The sequence below is a fragment of the Falco biarmicus genome, chromosome 4 (assembly GCF_023638135.1).
Source record: "Falco biarmicus isolate bFalBia1 chromosome 4, bFalBia1.pri, whole genome shotgun sequence".
Lineage (NCBI taxonomy): Eukaryota > Metazoa > Chordata > Aves > Falconiformes > Falconidae > Falco > Falco biarmicus.
The window spans coordinates 13,093,095-13,113,872 of record NC_079291.1 but is presented as its reverse complement, the minus strand read 5'-3'; the positions used below and the strand labels follow the sequence as shown (position 1 = coordinate 13,113,872).

The 20,778-nt window shown below is 37.6% G+C and overlaps 1 protein-coding gene across 1 annotated transcript in view; it reads right to left on the bottom strand.

Annotated features, from left to right (window-relative positions):
- The window catches only part of NEK11 (NIMA related kinase 11), an 80,042-nt gene that overhangs the window by 50,896 nt on the left and 8,368 nt on the right, over positions 1 to 20,778 (bottom strand). Inside the window, 3 exon segments of the mRNA XM_056338663.1 lie at positions 3,306 to 3,362; positions 3,365 to 3,425; positions 8,464 to 8,629. Coding sequence (XP_056194638.1) covers positions 3,306 to 3,362; positions 3,365 to 3,425; positions 8,464 to 8,629 — 284 coding nt within the window.

Here is a 20,778-nt window from a genome sequence, read left to right as displayed (position 1 = left end):
GTGGCAGGCAGTCATCTGCGGCTGCTTGGTTTCCCCCCCCAACCCCTGATGCGGGGGGTGGGGGGTGGGTGAGTGGGTTCTGTAAATACCGGGGGCCGTATTGAGGACCCTGGGGGGCCGTATCCGGCCCGCAGGCCGTAGTTTGAGGACCCCTGCACTAGATGATAGTTTTGTGCTAACGGTCTTCATCTAGGTAAGACTGCTGAACTACACTGCCTGTCCTGTACTTCTTTCTCAGGTTCCATCAATGACAGATGAACACTGAATCTATTTAATTCTAGATAATTTAGCTTTCAAGTTTAAAATAAAAAAAAATCTTCCAATTATGCAAAATAGCCACTAGACAGGATAATGGCCACAAGATATTCATGCCCCCTTTGGGATTAATGAAGCATACAGATTAGATATTCCTGTGTTTTACCTATAATCACAGGAAAACAAAACAAAAAAAAACCCAAACCCAAATAACCTGAGGCAGCAAAAAATGTCCTGTTAAAATAAGTTTCCTGCATAAGAGTTTTCAAAAAGTGCAGAAGTTCAACTAAAGCTGTGCAAGAAGGACAACCAAAAGAATAGTCTATGTCTAAACCTAGACATAGTAATTATTCCTGCTCTAGAATAAAAATTCCCATTCACAGCAGCTGAATTTTTTTAATGAATGGCATGAGGAAGTCCAACCCACACATAATGAACACTTCAAGCTTCTAATTCTAGGGAAAAGTTTTTGCATTAGAACATAGTTCAAACATATTACAGCTTTTTTCCCTACCAGTAGAGAAGAAATCATGTATGACTGTACATAAACAGAGGGTTGTTACTACATTTCAGTAATTCAAATTCATTTCTGCAAGTAGTTCTAAATTATTTTAAGCCTAACATTTTCCACTTAAGCTACTGTTTGTCTCTGAGCTAGTAAGATAAAGATTACATTTTCTAATGTGCATACAGTCAAATAACACATTTTACAACACAGGAAATTCAAATAAGAACAAAACTGTCATGTCGTTTGTATGTATCTGGAGAGGCGCTATTAAATAGCTGTGATTCAAAGATAGGAAATGAAATACTGTCTAGAAAATCAAATATTGCTGCTTTCACTGGAGAATTAAATGACCCTTCAGGAAACCCAGTAATTTAATATACATATTTACCAAAGACATATGAGGTTGGGTTTTTTTTATATATTTATTGGAGAACAAGTAGAAGATGAGAAAAATAGAGAGACTAGACAAAAAGGACATATGGGAGAACAAGAGATCAAAGAGGCATGAAGAAATACAGAGAATGAAAAAAAATAATGACTTATTCAATAGAATAGTGCAGTTGAAAGGGACCTACAAAGATCATCTAGTTATTATTACGCTGCATTAGTCTGCACAATGCATCCTTTAAACACATACATAAAGGATTTCACCAAAAGTGGACTTCTCGGATTATCAAAACTTTTAATGATAAATTGTTAAATTGGAATTCGAGAAGGGAAAAAAAACCAAAAAACAACACTAGCTTAGTTAAACAGTCAGGATTTTTATTTCCATTTCCCTCTGTCCTTTCAGCCTGAGGTGAATGTTGAAGAGCACAGAATCCCAAGAGAGCTCTCTTCTCTGCGCTCCTATTGCTGCTGTCGGTGGGGGCAGCACTTCATGTACAAGCCCCAGATTAATTGGCATTTAGGAACCAAAATGCTCTTCCATCTGCAACAGCAATTTACTCTGCCCTTTTCCCTCTACATTCTGACACTGTAGGTACAAAAACTCATTAGGGATCTATCAGTTTAGATCAAACAGATCCCACAAACTTCAGCTCAACTCAGAAATGGTTGTTCTTGGTGACAAATGGCTTTATCTACGACTCTTGCAACTCAAATTCAGGCAACCAAATTTGACCCAAGCCCTGCTGTGAAAGATGTCTGAAACAGCTACATCAGTTTGGTGTTTTCATCAAAATCTTGTTTTTTGAGCACTCATGCAGGATAGAAGGTTATGGATTCTAGTTTACACGCAGCTTGAAAAAACCTGAATTCTCATCTCCAGATTCTGGGTGTAACGCAGCCTTCGAATATAAACATCTTCTCCCCTGCTCCTTCCCCCCAGTCTGTATTAATTAATAATTTAGACCATTATTTTAGCCAAATGACCTCCCCAAAACATGCAGATGATTACAGACAAACATCCTTAGCCTCTGCTAAGACAGTCCCTTAAAGCCATGCCATTCTTATTTCTAAAAGTTCGATAGGAATAATAGTCCAAATAGTTCGGCTTGGCAGGATGAAAAATCTTGGGCTTTTGGGCTACAATGCTCTTTTGGAAAGTATTCTCTGTCTTGTTCATTAACAACATTTCACAGCTGCCAACAGGCTAAAAGCAAGAGGGAGGAGCCAGAGAAAAGAAGATGCTGAAAGCCAGGTTAACTTCAACTGGATTACTTTCTGAAAAGCTACCAGGAAAGGAGCTTGGTATTCCCATTTGCCAGCCATTCCTCCAGCTCTCAATGTGGGTGGCAGTGTGCTGGGCCTTCTCCTCCTGGCTCAGTACAGCACTCAGTCTCCCTTGTACCATGCTAAATAGTCTCACCTACTTCAAAAGGTGACAGCGCTGGATGATGTGAGAAGGGAAGCGGACAGGGCTCATACACGTGTCCAGTACACTGGCAACAAGGGAACTGTTCAAATTGCTGAAGTTAGCCTGCCTAAATTAGGTTGCAGGCAAGAACTACACCCATGGAGATAACCAGCTAGGTCTTCAACTGTTATCTACCTCTGCTCCAAACCAAGTGTGATATCCACATGTCACTGTCTGGATGACCTGCGGTATTTTTTTAGGTTAATCTTTGATGTGCTGTTAGAAGTTATGTCTGTTTTCAAAGAACTTATGTATGTAACTTCACTTATTTTAGAGGGTGTACATCAAGCATATATATTGGATTCTTCACATTAAATATCTTCATGAGATCCTTTTGACTCCTCTTGAAAAAGCTGACTTTGTTATAATCTTTTAATCCATTTCCTTCTAACAACATTCAACTATTTCTATTGTGCTAAATTCTTCACTTGGCTCTTAGAAAAAGCATATCTAATGCTGAAAGACATCTACCACTGCTGCTAAAAGACAGACTAATACACAGTGTTCTTGCAGGATGGATAGTTAATTACATTTTAGGTATATGACATACTACAGCAGTTTGGTGAACAGGACTTTATACCAGTACAAGACAATCCATATGGTTTTGTTTCTGTTTGAATATCTACAACTAGTCAGTAAGCCTACTATTCCCCTCCCAAGCTAAATGCTCTCATTTTAAATGACTGTACCTTTCATGCATATAGTTGACTCCGAGTAACAACTGTATCAACCAGTCTATAATTGTCTTTGAGCGAATGTCTTCCCCGATTCTCTGTACTGTTGAATTCTAAAGTGTAGATCACCCTGAAAAACATCACAATGTATTTGTACATTTAAAGTAAGTTCTTAAGATGTCTTCTCCTTTAAAGTACACAACTCCACTTTCTTAGACCTTCAGGCTCCCTATCACATAGTCTGTAAAACTGATGCTTACACATGAATTCTGAACTCTCCTAGCAGAAAAAGCATACACAACCGAGGATCAAAATGAGATCAAGCAGACTGGCCACATAGAGAGAAAGTACGTTGGTTTTCTCTTAGTGTTACACAATATCATTGACGTTTTTCAACTGTTCTCACTTCATGTCACCCAACTTTAGACACGTGCATCTGAGCCGGTCACCTTAAACTCCCTTTAATGTTAACACAAAGAACAGGCATCTGTACAGTGCAATTACCTCTGCCATCTAAGCTGTCTACCTTAGGAAGGGATGGATCATGTTGTAGAAATGCTGTTTCTCTGCAAAGGTTTATGATGAGGGCCTGCATTGACTGGCTAATATGGAGACACCTAAATCTGCTCCAATCAGTCCAAGTAAGTTTATAAATTTGGGAAAAGCATTTCCACTTAAGTCAAAGATTGCACAGTCAAGAGACACTGTCATTTATTATGCTAAAATAACCATGTCAGCAAAGAAACCATGCTGTTTCCTTAAGAATTAAAATACAGTCTCTTTTAATTATGATAGTTTATCCCTCTTCCAAAGCCACTTTGCCAGAAACAAAGTAGAATTAAAGCTTCAACAATCTGTAGCATGTGTTATAATTAATACTTCATTAAAACTAAAATTGATCTTGAAGTAACACCAGAGATGGAGCAATATGACACACAGTAGACACTGAAAATAAAGCAGAATATACAGAAAAAGGCTACTTGATAACTTTAAGTCGGACATTTAGAAAAAACAGTTGAACAGCAGCGTGATAAAAGTTTTTTGAGAAGACTTATATGAAAATTGTTCATTTTGCTAAAAACCAGACAGATGGTTGTCATCTGGCTGTTTATCTAGTTTAAAAAATAAATGGACTTTGTCTACAAGAATGCACCTTAGTGGCAAGCACTGTGCTGAGGTAACTAATCCCAGAGCAAAGGGACGGAGCCTCATTGTACTCCAGTGGCTAACTACCTTACATGAGCTCCTGAAATCATTACTTTTATGCTATAAATTCTGCATAAAATTAGAAGTTTTATGTGCCATATACAAGAAAACAGGTTAAACTGTACCACTGTTTCCTATCATCCTATGTACTGCTGACTCTCAACATTTTATGATCTCTTCAGCATTTCTTGTTTTTCTGTTTCCAACACCACAGTGCTTCATACTGCTGCTGCAAAGTAAGTAGGTTCTGTCCTTCTAGATCCATACATTTCTGTCCTGTACTTCGACATTAATTTACAGTAATTTCTGTGGTCCCTGAGGTTCTAAGTTACAACATGCAAGATTGAGTGTGTTAAAAAAAGAAAATATGTTTTGTCATATATCAAAATGTGTTCCCTGACCATGTCCTGCAATCTTATAATTCAAATGTCTGAATCATCTCACTCACTAGGGAAGGGAATATGGCTTCAGCTCTCCATCTGCCTCCCCTGCTGCAACCCTGAGAGAAGCTCTTCTGGGAACTTGGACCTCTCAGCAGCTGCTTCCCCTTTGCAACTCCAAATGTTCAACAGCTCCCCCCTGGTTGCTTGCAGCAGAGTAGAGGAAGGAAAAATAAAGTATTGCTGGGTACTCTGCTGCACAGTAACCAGATGGGCTGTGTCTGAGCATACTCACACACCTCAAAAATAATCTATTCCAGACGGCTCCTCCAGACCATCCATCCAGAGCCAAATGTTGCAACAGCCCAGGACTCAGGGGCTGCTCAAACATGTGTCAGCTGGCTACTGGCTGCAAGGGACTATGTACTATCCATGTGATGACAGATGTCAAATGACAATCACCATTTCTCCCTGTCCAAATGTGTCCCCTCTCACAACCACACATTGCCACTAGAAATGCAAAGAAAAGAAGTGTAGGCCCTACACAGTTAGGCTAGCAAATACTGCCTTAAGCTGGGGGTCGCTTCCTTCTAAAGGTCTAAGGAGTTTACCTTCAAGCACAGAAGACATGTCTCAGCATCCTGTAAATAACTTAACCTTGATTTTATGTCTAAATAAGGAAAACAAACAAACAAACAAACAAACAATTTTGCTGAAATACTGCTGCCATGAAACTCTGAAGAAGTTTGTTAATCCAATTTTGTGTTTTGGAAGGTCAGTATAATAAAGTTCATAAAGCATTTAACAAAATAAGTACATAGGGAGTTTCCAAGGTGCAGTTTCTATTTAAATATCAAGAGTATCAAACACACCAGTAATTTATTTAAAACAGCTTAGCATCTACAGCTGATAATGTGAACAGGCACAGACTACTTCAGTTATTCCTTTTGCTCAGATTTCCTTAACTCACATCATGGCTGAGACCACAGTGAAGAGACAGAAATAATTGTTTGGGGGAAAGTACAACTAGTTCTAGTTTATGATGTATTAAAATGATGCAACTCTGTAAAAACTGTACTTTATTGAAGTCTAATTTATGTTATAAAATGAAATCCAAGGTTCATGAAGGCATTTTTATTTGAAATCTGACTTCTCTGACAATGTTTATATTGCCTGTAAGATTGTGATTTGGGAAAATTGCCAAAGAAGATCAACAAGCAGATCAAAACAGAACACATAGACATCTTTTCTACAACTTTGAGTGAAATCAGTTACAATAAAAGACATCAGGTGAGCAGTGGAGACCAGCATTCTCTTTTGTTCACAGGACAGGTATAGCACTGGGCAGGTGCATTGGAGACTCACTCTATGCTACTCATGCAAGAATGAACAAAGTACTGTGGCTATTAAGTAAGCCACATTACTTTGGAGAAAATAGAATAAGGCTCAGAGGATAGTTCTGTTTTTATGCCAACTTAATGCTTATTTTTTGTTTTGAGTCTGCCCAAAAGTACCAATTACTGCCAATTTGGTAATTACTCTATGCACCAGAAACCAAATGTACTAGACTTCCAAACAAGGATCAGGTAGCAAGACATTTTTCTCATTCTCAATTTATGTGCAATTTAAACAGGCATTTTTTAGGTAAAAGGTCCAAATCCCACCACATACAAAGGCAGGTTATAGGCAAGTAAATAAGACAGTATACCTTCTGGAAATACTCCCACTAAAACAGAAAAGAAACATTATAGCACTATGTGAAACCTTGCTTTGTACTTTTTTTGTCTGAACATTTGATTAAATACATCATAACTACTTAAACGAAATGATACTACATAGTGTGTCATACATACATAGGAAAAAGTCAGAAGCATATCCCAGTGGATCAACTGTCATTCTGACCTGACCTTGCAGACTCAAAATGAAGATTCAGCTGCATAGCCAACGCATCCATTTCCTACTTCTTCATTTGCCTTGCTCTAACACATTCTCATGTGTTTAAGTATATGACTCCCAGACCCTAGGGTAACTCCACACTGAAATGTTTTCATGCAGGGTATTTTATATTGCCTGAATTAAAAAAAAATCCCAAGGGGTGCTGCAGCAGCTTGAGATTACTCTGTTGATTGATATTGTGCTCTTTTTTATTCACCTATAACTTTATTCCAGATTTTTTAAAAAAAAAGGTGGGGGGTGGGAAGAGAGAGAGAAAAAAAAACCCAGTGGCCCAAAGCCACTAGTCCAGCTCTATATAATGCAGCTGAAAGAAGCTCCTTTATTCCTATAGGTTTAACTGATCTCGTGTCTGCTGTTGGGCCACTTTCTACCACTAGCAGAGAGAAAATCTTAGTGTGTGGGAATATCTGGGCAGTTAGAATAATCCTTCAGTTCTGAGCTCTGAATTTCCACAGAGTTGGCAACACCAAATTTCCATCAAGCCCCAACTGTCAGACATTCAAGGAATGATGCAAAGAGCTTCTGTATGGGTGAACAACATGTGAACAAATATTCAGCTTGCATAACATAACATAAATTGAACATTTCAGATTTAATGTTCAAAAATCCCAGCAATAAATAGGCATTTAAGAATCATGTCATCAAAGAAAGCTTCTGGGGAAGTAGTGACTGGCAGGAATAGTAAATACTTCTTTAATTATTCACACCAAGCCAAATACTTGAAGAAATGAAGAAATTAGTTAATGCAAGCCTGATTTGTGGGCAGGTAACTTAGTATTCCAAGGTCATTAGCTTTCAAAGCATTTCAAATGTCTAGCAGAGCACAACTGAAGAGTGTGCTTTACAGTTTCATAAAAAGATCACTGTATGTATGACAGATTTTTTTTTAAAGAGAGCACATCTATATTTAATATAAAGTAGGCACTTTTTTACACAAACTCCTAAAAAGCTGGCTTAAATATGTTTAGATTCTTATTTTAAAGCCTTAAGAAAAATTTCAGCAATCTGTTTTTAAACCACATGCGGAGATCCAAAAAAAATGGCAAATATACTGCAGTATATCCTGCTTTAATATCTACTGTCTACCTCTACTACACTCTGGTCTTTGACTCATACTATTCTTTTCACTTCATAAAGCCAATGCTGTTCCCAAACTCATCATCTGTATGATCAGGCTTAAGCTTCTTGTAATCGCCTCCAAATCACAAGTGAGTTTTCACTTCCTCATTTATATCAGATTACATATTGTGCCCCCATACTCCCAATCTCATCCTCTCTTACCTATCACTAGTACATATGTGGTACAGCCTTTCTGAGTTCACCCATAGATCTGGTAAAGTGTCTGCATTTAAATCCTTCTTATAATACCAATTAGTGAATGAAATGAACTTGTGTTTAATATTACCTATTTCTTCTTCTCTGGTATGTCTGTCTATGAGCTATGAGTCTCATGTGAGCAGGTAACATTGCTTATTTGAAATACACCTAACAAGTAGCAGGTGACATCACAAGTAACAAAGAATAAAATTCAAACTAAAACCTAAAAAAACTGGGCTAGGCTTCTTTTAAGACCCTATGAATGCACACATTCTGTCAAATTTCTTCAAAGTAATCTACAAGTCTCACCTCACGGCATTCAGTGATAATACAAAAACTATCTCGCTCCACAAAGCTTGCATAAAATCTGACAATGGCTGGATGACCCAATTTGGAGAGTAGCTGTGCTTCCATATTTGCTTCAACTGTTTCATTAGGCTTTAGGTCTCCAATAGAGATTTCCTTTAGGACCTTTCTAGAGGAAAAAAGAAATCTTTATATTAATAAACCCAGAAAAATGTAAGATATAAAAATCACATAATGTTCAAAATCCCATCATAATTTCTTAAAATTAAAAATAACGACATTAACCAAGTATTTGGCAACAGGAACCAATGAGGCAAACATGGATAAGCAAAGAGACTGCATTAAAATGCAAATAAATATGCTAGGCACCATAGTGATTAAGCAACATTTTGAAACTACTACTTTGAAGTATTTTTCCCACTAATTCCCTATTGCACTGCTTTCTTTATGATGTGTTTTCAGTGGTAGGGATTAGTGCATAATAATAAACATAAATAAGAAAAAATCAAATCTAAGTGACTTCAAACCCACTCAGAGCATATGGCTCAAGATTCATACATGAAATAAGGAGCACCAAGAAACTGGTTTTGCTGCTTCTGCCAAAGTCTCTCCATGGAGGCATGAGAAAAATCACACAGAAGGTAGTATTTCTGTGACTATTTTTCTGGTGATAATATCAGGATGCCAATTCTTTTTCCAAAGATCAGCCTGCCCTTCACCTGAACACCTAAGTGAAAAGTGCAAATCTGGATTTGTGGTTGAAACCTAATTCTACTGTTTCAATGAACTCTACATTTTCTGTGCTTAACATTTGCTTTGAGAGGCCCTAAATCCTCTGAGAAAGACTGAAAAAAATAAAGGGATTTTTCATATTCTTCAACTTTAACATGTGAACATGCCATAGGACAATCTGTAGTTCAGACCTCACTCTAAACAGAATGTGGACTTGGAGAGTTTATTGTCAGCTTGTTCTGGAAAAAAGCCCTTCGTGCAGGGCACATTAAGGAAGCGTATTTTGCTGAGATCTTCCTGATGAAATGTTTTTAAAAGGCACACATCACACAAAGGCATGCCATTTCTATCTCCTTCACCAGCCGCTGAAGAATGCGTTACTGATCTATGTCTGAAGGAGCCTTTTGAGACTATTAGAGAATATAATGGTATTTTACTGAAACAAAGTGATGAATTTCCAATAACTTTTGAATACATGGAATGCCAGTTCCACACTGAAAGGTTGTCTTCACAGTGCTTTTAGTAATTTCCCTATTCAATACTACACAGTTGTAAGGTCACAGTAGGTAAATATGACAGTGATAAAACTACAGTAATTCACTTGATCTAAGGAAAAAAACCTTGATTTCTCCGTAAGAAAATTTCTTCCTAAATCTCAACCACCAGTTTCTGACTAACAACGCATGAAATTTTTATATAAACTTGCCTAATCCCCATCTGGCAGTGTGATGAAAAACACATGCCATTTAATTTGTCTGCAACTCTACAGACAAGTTTCATACCACAGAGACAGGTAACACCTACTCCAGTCTTGTCATCTCCAGTTGACATGGGGACATTACTCTTTCCTTCATATAGATCATGTCACAGAACTGACAAAACAGAATGAGTCTTTGTTAAACACCACTTAATAAAAGTTTCTGGTATACCCAAGGCAGCAATAAAAGCCTGATGTGTTAATACGTAGGGATAGCTTGTCATCTTAGTCACCCAGTGATTTTGGTGCTGTCATCAGCCATCAGACAAGACAGGTGTTTGTTTTTCTTATTTAAATTAATTCCCAGAAAAAGAAATCGGGAAAATGTATTTTTTGTAAATAAGGTATTGCTTTTCTGCTACACAATGGTAATTCATATCCAGAGTTGGAAGTCATTTGCATCTAGAAAGAAAACTTTTGTCATGCAATCTAAGATTAAGTATATATGTAGATAAGGTTTGATTTTACTGCATTTAATATAAAGAATGTAACTAGACTTCATACCTTCTACAAAGCTTTTGATACCTACACTTAAAAATTTAAAATGCATACTTAAATAACTCTCTGTTGATTAAATATTGACAAAGAAGTTATGTCAGTCTCAGAAGTCTCACAGTGAAAACAGACGAGCCTCCAGATCTGAAGCGGCTCTTTTCTGATAACTTTAGGAGAAAAACAATGAAGCTAGAAGTCTTCAGTCAGAAATTCATCTATATAAATTAACTATACTTTTCAATACATAGAACACTTAAAGAGTGCTTAAATTCACTCTACCCCATTTTAGTGTTTACACAAGTAACTTATACCTGAACAGGGAGATAAAATGAGCAATTTCTGTGATTCACCTATTTCCTAAGAAAACTCAAATTAGACATCCCTGGTGATGCTAAATAGGCTGGTAGATCCATAACCTGATACTCTGCCTATTAAAAAAAAAAAAAAAAAAAAAGTAATCATAAGAAAAGAACAAACTTTTCTTAGTTAAGCAATCATGACAGCATTTGCCCTCTACTATGAAAATCCAGCTCTACACTTTGAAGGCGACAAAAAGTGTTTCTGTTTATACGATCCAACCTGCATTTTAAGGTTGCCTTATAATAAAGAATAAGTTATCATTGCTCGTATTTCAGCCATAGTGTATCATCTGCTGAAAACCTGCATTGAAGAGTTTAGAAGCAGAGTTAGGTAACACAAAGTATTTTAAACAAACCTTTTGAAGCATGCCACATGAACATTTATTATGGATATTGGGAATAACAGACCCTCCTGTTAAGATTTTGTCAAGACTCCATCTAAACTACACAGGTCTATCTGAAGCTTTTTTCATAAAACCCACCTCTATATTTTCTGCCATTTAGGCTCAAGTATAAAGCAGGACTTAAAAGGTCCAAAACTATTTGCATGACCTAAGAGATCATAGGTTTAGGTGGCACAGACAGAAAAACAGGTAAAACCACTAAAATGTGGATGCCCTCCAAATACCAAATTAGCAAATATACTAAAAGAGATGTACCAGTTTAAATATATTTATTATAAATTCCATTTAATTTAGAATACAGACACATAAGCAGATCACAGAATCATTTAGGTTGGAAAAGACCTTTAAGATCATCAAGTCCAACTCAAACATAATGCTGCCAAGTTCACCGCTAACCCATGTCCCTAAACTAAAGAGAAGATAAAATGTCAGTGAACACAACTAGAAAACTGTTATAGGAGTGCTAGCAGATACCTTAAATACAGAACAATAGCCTCCAGATGTTAACTGTGTGGGAAAAAAGCCCTAACCATGCAATTTAATAGTGCAAAGACACTTCGAACTTTATCTTGAACTGACTGTAACTGGAAGAGTCTTGCAGTGAATGCATTGACATCTTGGGAGTAAAAAGCGCTGGCTGTCACTATTTACATCCATCGCGGAGGAAGTTGGGTCTGGTACAGGTAACAGCATCCATCGCCTCAGGGCAGAAAAATAACACAAGCAATAAGCCCACTCCCCAAAACACAGAAAGCAGCTGCCCTGTCTCTGCAGGGCCCACGCCTTGGCAAGCTCACAGACCTTCCCTGGGAACACCTTCTAGCTCAGGGGTCCTCAAACTTTTTGGACAGGGGGCCAGTGCGCGGATGAAGTGGCAGGCAGTCATCTGCGGCTGCTTGGTTTCTCCCCCCAACCCATGGCGGGGGGTCTGTAAATACCGGGGACTGGATTGAGGACCCTGGGGGGCCATATCCGGCCCGCGGGCTGTAGTTTGAGGACCCCTGTTCTAGCTTATCATCACCAAAACCTTGCTGGCTTGCATTGTCAGGCTTTGAAATGCAGCCAGGCCAGCACACCACATCTGAAAGTGCAGTTATGTGGAGCAAATAGGGATAAATAGAGCAAGATTTAAAACAAGAGAAAAACAATCATGAAGGTGGAACTCTCCAGGATATGGACACACAGTGGGAATCCCTTACTGAGCTTTACTAGTGACTGACAATATGCCACAGCAGTGTTTATCTCTGTCTATTTGCACTGATCTAAAATGTTTTACAACCCATCTGGTATTTGTTTACATTGATGACAAACTTTATTATTATATAATCTGGTTAATCGGATCAGCTGCAATTCTCAAAAGACTGCCTTTCTCAAAATGCACTGTTTACTGAGTAAACTGCAACATGAATTATTGACTAGGTACATTTGCTTGCTGGTAATGAAGTAAAAGAAATATAACTCTTTCAATGTGAGCTCTAATTAATGATGTCTTAAATTCTATTTATCAAACAGCAGAGAAGGTATGGTTCTACAAATGGGGGCCAAAATGAAGAAGAGGCGACAACCCTCATGCAGAAGTCCTGTCTGCACAACAGCTTCCACGTATTAATGGGAAATTCAGTAACAAGGACACCATGTGCCTACAGACAAGATGAAGTCACCCATGACTACCACTTCTCACAGTCAGTTGCTTTCTAGAATATTGCACAGTTGATGAGATTTGCAAGTTACAGCCAACAGAATAGTTCTAAAATCATAATTTTAGATCTGTGCTGATAACTTCCAGATTGAAAATATTACATTACTGGAATCTAATTTTTGATACATAGTCCTGCCTATCTCCAACTTAAACTGTCCTTTCTGTACAGTTTACATCTGGGTATTACAGAGTTCCTTTGATTCTGACATTCCACTATGCATATGAGGTTCTCTTCATGTAAAGTAACTTGCCTGCCATCAGGCATTATGACTCCCACACGTTTCCTTTTGTATCACATTTCAATTCGGCACATCCATCTTTTATTTGCAATTAAGATACTTCACTGATTTTATACGGCACCCTGTTGCCTGGAAACTACTTCCCTGAATTAGGTTGGTCTTCTAGTCCATTGGAATTTTCATCTAATCCTTACCCATCATACATACAGCTATCCCATTACTAATAATCTCACCAGATTCCTCTGCCTGGTGTCAGTGACTAGCTTTCCTGCAGTTTACAGCTTAGTATGAAAAAATCAAATAATCATTCTTTACATTTTATCCACTATGTTTAGAGCACCATTTTCTGCATGCTCAGATGATTAAAGACATTGATCTATCTGTTAGGGAAAGAAGGACCTGGTGAAACCATGAAATGCAAAACGTCAGCACACTAATCAGTCCTACCTAGAACAAATACTTGGTTTTAGTTAAGGAAAGAAACACTCACAGTAAATTAAGAGCACTTGGTTTCTGTGGGAAAAATCAAGATTACCACACTTCCAATGAAAAACAAATTACAAGTGCTGTTTCCTACTCCTACTTATATACATATGTTTACTCATTAACCAAAACATTTCAAACTTCAGTGTTACTACGCAATTTCTTAAATCAAATCTTGCATTCCTTTTATCATTCCTACGGCCATTACAGATTTATTAGTTAAGACATAAACCCATTTCAATCCTATGTATTGCTGCACAACTCCTTAAATCAAATGCTGTACTTCTTTTTCCATCCCCACAAACACTATTGACTTATTAGTAAATCTGTAACACTCATGAATGACTGTTTTTTTCCTATTCTCCAGAACAGCCTATTCATGCTGTTCACAAACGTTCACAAGCATCAAGAACCAATCCCGAGTTAAACACTAAGATTTCAACTGCTGTATGAACGCTGTAGTATCTGTAGACGGATTAAATATAATTTCATTTTCTGAATAAGCGCTTTAAAGAATTTAACTGAGCTTAAATATCTTTGAATGGTGATAAGATTTCATAAATTTACAAGTGAAATGGATGATTCATTTCATTTCCATCAGCAAGTCACAATTATAGCACCTACAAATGTTTTTCAAGATGCCTAATTTTCAAATGCTCTAACATATGCACTAACACTGAGCAGTTCAGCTCATGATGTAAACATTTTATGGTTATTTGAAAATTAACAGTTCTTAATTAGTATCCCAAAGGAATAAAGAATATTTTTTCTGGAACATGAAAGAGAACACTGCTGAAATAAGTTAACTTCAAGGAATACAGCTTATATAATTTTCTTCTGGCATGAGAAAAATCTCATGTATACAAAGGCACATATTTCAAATTATTTTTGGTCAACTTTAGGTGCCAACACTGAGGAAAAATCAATAATTACAAAGCAAAGCAGAGTACTTGTGTTATCCTGCACAGAACTGAACAAGACATATTACTACTGCACAAAAGCATCCATGAATGTTATTTATTTAGATATTAAAATTATTTATTTTGTGTAATTCTTTGGGATCTCTTGGCTTGTCATCTACACTGATTAAAAATTACAAAATAAAAGTGGACATTGATTAATAAAGGAAGAGTTTTCCACTAAAGCCACATTTTTGAAACCTAGAATTTTTGTCCTTGACAGAAATGAAAAGATAAAACAGAACTAGATTTGTAGTCTATGCATATGCTTAAGCTCTAAATCAAATACTAACTGAACTGAAGAAATTTGTGTCTACTCAGGAAAATTATAAAAAAATTGTTAGGGCGTGCAAACTAAATACCTGTAAATTTTTTAAATCTTTTTTTAGCAATGCTTTATCTCTACATGTTGCACTATCACCATCTACTGTTCATTTAACCTTTTTTCTACATCCTAGTCTTGTTTAAGAATGTAATTAAGTACCATGCTGTCACTAATCTAAATGGAATTTTAGGGAGAAATATGACAAGGACTAAACAATTTGTTTATTCTTTGTATCTTTGAAGACCTAATTCCATCAAACATTAACTCATCTAAACCAGGCATTTCTCCATTGCGATTTCATTACACACACTCAATACATTTCACTATTAACTGCTCTCTGCTAATTAATATTCCCCTTCAGATAAAAGAGATACCGTTAGAGAGCTACAGTTGGATGCAGCATTTTTTTTTCAAGCATTATAATATGATTAAACATCTCAAAATTGCAATGTTACATTTCTTCAACTTGCATCCTTAGGCTGCAGCATCTGCCAAAAAGAATTTTCCTTGTATAGAAATTAGTTTGAATTTTGAAATCAGTTTCAATTAAAAGTTTTGAAGAAAGACCCTCATATCACCTGCTTCATATACACCAGTTTACAGAAAACAGTTTTGAAGAGCAGGAGTTGAAGGGAAGCCAGGCACACTAACAATCACTATAAGAATGCATTCCATAGAAATTCAACTAAAACATTTCCTAGTATAAAATTTACTTGGTTCTTTCCTGAATGTAAATATATTGGTAAGCAGAACTATGTTCCTTTCAATGTTGCAAGGATATTTGTGTCAACAGTATTGTCCCTTCAGTGGAACTAATTCCCATAAGTAATTTAAATACTAATTGCTGCAACTTTAATGAAAAAACTCACTCTTCCTACATGTCTCTTTCCAGCAAGCATCTTCTGCAATGTTTATTTCTGATATACAATGTATTATCTATGGTACAAAAAAAGGCGGGGGAGGAGAGAAAGAGATAAAAGCATAGTTCGTACCTTTACAAAAGCATATTACTAAGTAGTCTACAATCAAAAGCAAAGGGAATCAAGAAATGCTGAGGAAATTAATTGTGTATAACATCTATTGTTAGATAACAATCTTTTAATACTTTCCAGCCCTCCTGAGTATGATACTGTGGTCTTAGAAATCAGTGAAACAGGTGAATTAAAAAATGAAGGAACTACCCAGCAACACTGAAAAGTTATTTTAGATCACATGAAGGGCAAACCACGCATGTAAGAGAAACAGTGAACTAGGAATTACATTTACTACTGTGTCACATAAGCACAACCAAAAAAACAGAAAAGAAGGAAAAATACACTGACTGCCGAGCAAATCCAGAATTTATTTCACTCACTGCAGCAGTTTTCTCATTACAATGTACTGAACACAACAAAGAGCTGGAGGCTTGTTCTGCATGGAAGAAATGACAACATCCTTGATGCAAATTTAAGAGAAAACACCTTGCCAATAAGGGTAAACTGCAACAAGATACAATAGACAGGCATATTCAAATGTTGCAAAAACACTGTATCTTTAAGGCAGGTGGTCACAGTTCAACCTGAAGTAATAATACTATACCTCTCAACTTTCCTACTAAAGCTAGCTTACAAATGCATAAACCCTAAATCTCAGTTTCAACAAAACGAATGAGACAGAAGTGATCTCAAGGCATTTGCTTAATTACAAAATCATTAAATACTGTCTCTGCTGTGCATCTCAAAGAACCAGTAATTCACCAGCAACGCCTTAAGCACAATTCTCTGCCTGATGTTGGAAATGCTACTTGTAAACAATTTGATAAACAGTGAACTCAACCACCAGCACCACTCAGTGCCCATACACAAGATCAGAACATGGCAGGTGCTACAGCACTGAGCCTGTGGGGGACGAAATTTGGAGTAAACCCAAGTAGTATTTTCTTTATGGAACACTGCCTCCCACTCACATAAATTAAGGGCATAGTTAGAATGCACCTCAGTCAAATGGGCAAATCCCACTGAAAGAAGAGTAGGCTACTTAGTTAAAAAAGTGTAAAAATAAGAAAAAAAGAAAACCAAATATCAATACCACCAAAACTCATACAGATGACAGCAGATGCAAACGTTGCATCAGACATTGCTGCAGAGGATTTTCAGAGGCACCTGTGTTACACAAGCTGAGCAAAGAGCCCAAGTATGTTCCGAGTATTCACCCTTCAATGGCAAAGAAGCCACAGAATACCAGGTTTTATAATTTTTGAGAAGGAAGGGAACTAGAAATTTTAACAAAGAAATTGCTTGCGCAAAGGCCTACAGCATGGCTGTCACTTTAAATTGCCAAATCTGTCACCAGCATGAGCAGTGTGAAAACTCACATCTGTGCTCCAATGTCAAGCTATCCTGCAGCCCCCACTAGAGATTTATCTGGCACAGGGACTTTCAATACTTTCTTATGTTGAGCTCTAAATAAATTGTTCCAGCACGAGATGGTCCATTTCTTGGATTCCTCTGTGTCATAACAATCAATTCTGTTGTTCTATCAGCTTTAGCAGAACATCCTTCTGCAGAGATGCATGTATGCGTCTGTTTCCGTAGCTTTGTGGTAGCTGTGTAAAAGCATAGCTTTACTGGAGAGAGGAATGCAGAGCTGTAATGGTAGCTCCTGCCTTCTCTACCTGTGTTGTACTTTGGCACTGACAAATTCCCACTGCAAGAGAGGTCTGCAGATCTCCAGGGGCCAAAAGCCAGGAGGAATCCTATAGAGCAATTGCCGGGCCGCAGGAAAAGCTGGGCACTGACAGGGATGCAGAAGGCAGGGAGTAAAGCACCTTCCCATACAGTCTTCAGTGAGAACTGCTTTGAATGAGTCAGGGTTAGCAAACTGGTCCCTGAACCTGTATTGGTCTGCACTAAAAACTATCCGAAACAATTGTGGCCACAGCTGCAACTGTCTACCAAAACTGAAACAAAAACATTTACAGTTCAGTGGAATTTCCAGGTGTCCTCTTCAACTAAGCCACAAGAGCATCAGCCACTGCTACAGAGATTTCAGCAAGGACTTTGACACTTGGCTGCATCTTGACTCCTGCAGCATTGTTCACAGAATATGAAAGTCATGCTTAGCCACTCAACTGGAAAGCTCATGAAGGCTAACTCTTCAAACTGCTCTAGCTAAATCAGCAAGACCTCTCTGTCAGTTATTCTTATTTGGGGCCAAGAATGACTGCACACCTTAGTAACGGTGGCAGCTCAGCTGATACATGGTAGTCTGAGCCTTACAGGAAGATGCAGAGGCACACTTGACTGAACCAAGCAAAAGATGGTTCACTAGGAAAAGCTTATTTAAAAATAAGCAGCAACCAGGAAGGTCCTATAGGAAATGCACCTTTGTTCAGTTTCCAAGGTGATCATGAATATCTGTTCACAAACCTAAAATGACCCGATGGATTCTAGTTTAAATTTCTAGTTTTTATTATTAAATGAGGGAGAAGAAAAAAGGAAAGCGGCATAATTAGATGAACGTGCAGATAACAACTGGCAGGGAGTAATTTTTACTGGTTTAATCAATTCAATATCAAATGACCATTCCCATAGAATACCTTCAGAGAAGCAAGCAGGCACCAAACACAGGGACTGACAACACAGCAATCTGCTGATGGTCACTTGGATATTCCTAAGTTACAAAACTCTTCCAGCTTTAGATTTTATTTCATTTGTTATAAGAAGTCATAAATAATTGAAAGTCACATGATAAATTATTCAGCTAAGTGCACAGTTTCCAAGGAGTCATAGCATGAGTCTGGATTAATGGTATAATGCAAGTCAGATGCAGAGGCTGAGCTGACACCCCACCATTACCACACACAGGAGCAGTCCAGGGAGTTTGGCGCTTCTCAGCGTGTGCTTTCCACCATAGGGACATGTAAGTACCTTGTGAATATTTATGAACTAGAAGTCCCTATTGCCTACTGTGTACTTCAGCTGCTTGCCCATGCATGGTTATGAATTAGTGAAACTTAACCTAGAGCTTCAACTGGCACAATTGATCGGGATATTCATTATCTATACGTGATAGCACTGTCCTTCAAGACTACTGCTGAATGTACATCTCTGCTATAACAGGCTTTGACTCTAACCATAATTGCCTGTTATAATTTAACCAATAAGCTACTCAGGGGGACTAGGATAGAAGTGACTGCAGGAATACTACTGTTTGCTGTAAAGATACTGGTACAATCCTGCTACTTTATACAAACCAAGTTTCTAATTATTTTGGGTAGGTCTAGGTCCATGATGTCCAGAAACAGAAGCAAACTCCTCAAAAATTGAGACAGACTTTTGCAAAAAAATATGCAAGTCAAGAATCTGGGGGGAAAAAAACAAACACCTGCAGATGTCCTGCATTTTGAAGGTGATTTGTAAATTTTCTCTGAATGTACCAATAAATTAAAAGCTATACTGACACAATTTACAAAAATTCATATAAACTATTTTCTAGACACAATATTGAAATGCCTTCCTTTTCTTTGTCATTAGAGATTGCACTTGAGCAGAACATTGAGATGGTAGAGTTTTATAAAACAGTACCGGCTTGATAACTACTGAGCTGCTGATACTTTGCCAACAAAATTGGCATTGTATTCATACATGGGCGTACCTTGAATTTCCTATCAAATAAGATCTAATAAGCTTCAAAGCATTTACATATGATGTTAGCAAAGAACTGAGGGTAGGTATTAAATACCAAGTACATTGGAAAGGTGCAGAAGAATTTGTAATGTAATTGTTCCACCAGCATTTCCAATTTTTTCCAATTTTCCTAAGTTTAGAGACTTGTCTACCAAGCAAAAAAGATCTATCTAGCAATCACTACTCATCTCAGGGAGCTACCATCCAGTTTCGAACAAATCCGTCAGAAGGGTAGCGATTTCATGGATCTTAAGATGACTTTAATGATCTAGGCAGGAAGCACAAGAGCCTTAGTGGGCCCTGGATCTCAAAAGTTACACATTGTTTGACCTGCCAAGCAGCTAGTGTATGTATATCAATCATAGAATCATTTAGGTTGGAAAAGACCTTAAGATCATTGAGTCCAACCATTAACCCAACACTCTGCTCAGGAGCCACCATGGCTTGACCTGTTTCTCTTGCAACCACTAATTAGGGAATATGGAAGGAAAATGTAAATATTGGGGGGATACAAGAGGGAAGGGAGAAGCTGGAGCTACAATTAGAGGAAGTAAAAAAAAAAAAAACCAGGGGACATCCCAGAAACAGGAATGTTGTCATAACATGTGTGGTGAAAAGGTAGGGTTTCTTGTGGTAGATTAAGGGAACAGAGGATGTAAATCTACAGGAAACTAGGCTTCCTTCCTGACATGCACAGAACAGTTTGTTTCCAAACTACAGAACTGAAACCTATGATATTAGGCTCTAGAAGAGGATCGAGCGCCTACAATGTCATTAGAAGTTCTGCTAACATTTAGCGAGATCAAGATATCAAGGAATGATTTCTGAAGTAGTGGCCCTTTATTTTCGACAGCCTTGCTACATGAACCCAGGCAAACTCTTTAACCTTCCTGTTTATTGCCCATTTGCAAATTGGATAATAATACTTCACAGCTCTGAGAAGTGCTTTCAGGTCTCAGAATAGTAAAGGTGCTAAATGCATGCAAAGAGTCATTCTTAATAGACAGTATCCCACGGTGGGCATACATGAGTCTAGAAGAGTGACAGAGTAGCACTGTTTATCCTTTGCTAGTTGCTAGTAACATTAAATTATACAAACATAAAGGGGGGGGGGGGGGGGAGGAGGGACACTTAGATCTAACTTCATGAATGGTGCAAATTTACAAAAGACAAATAGGAAAATTAACAAAACCACATTA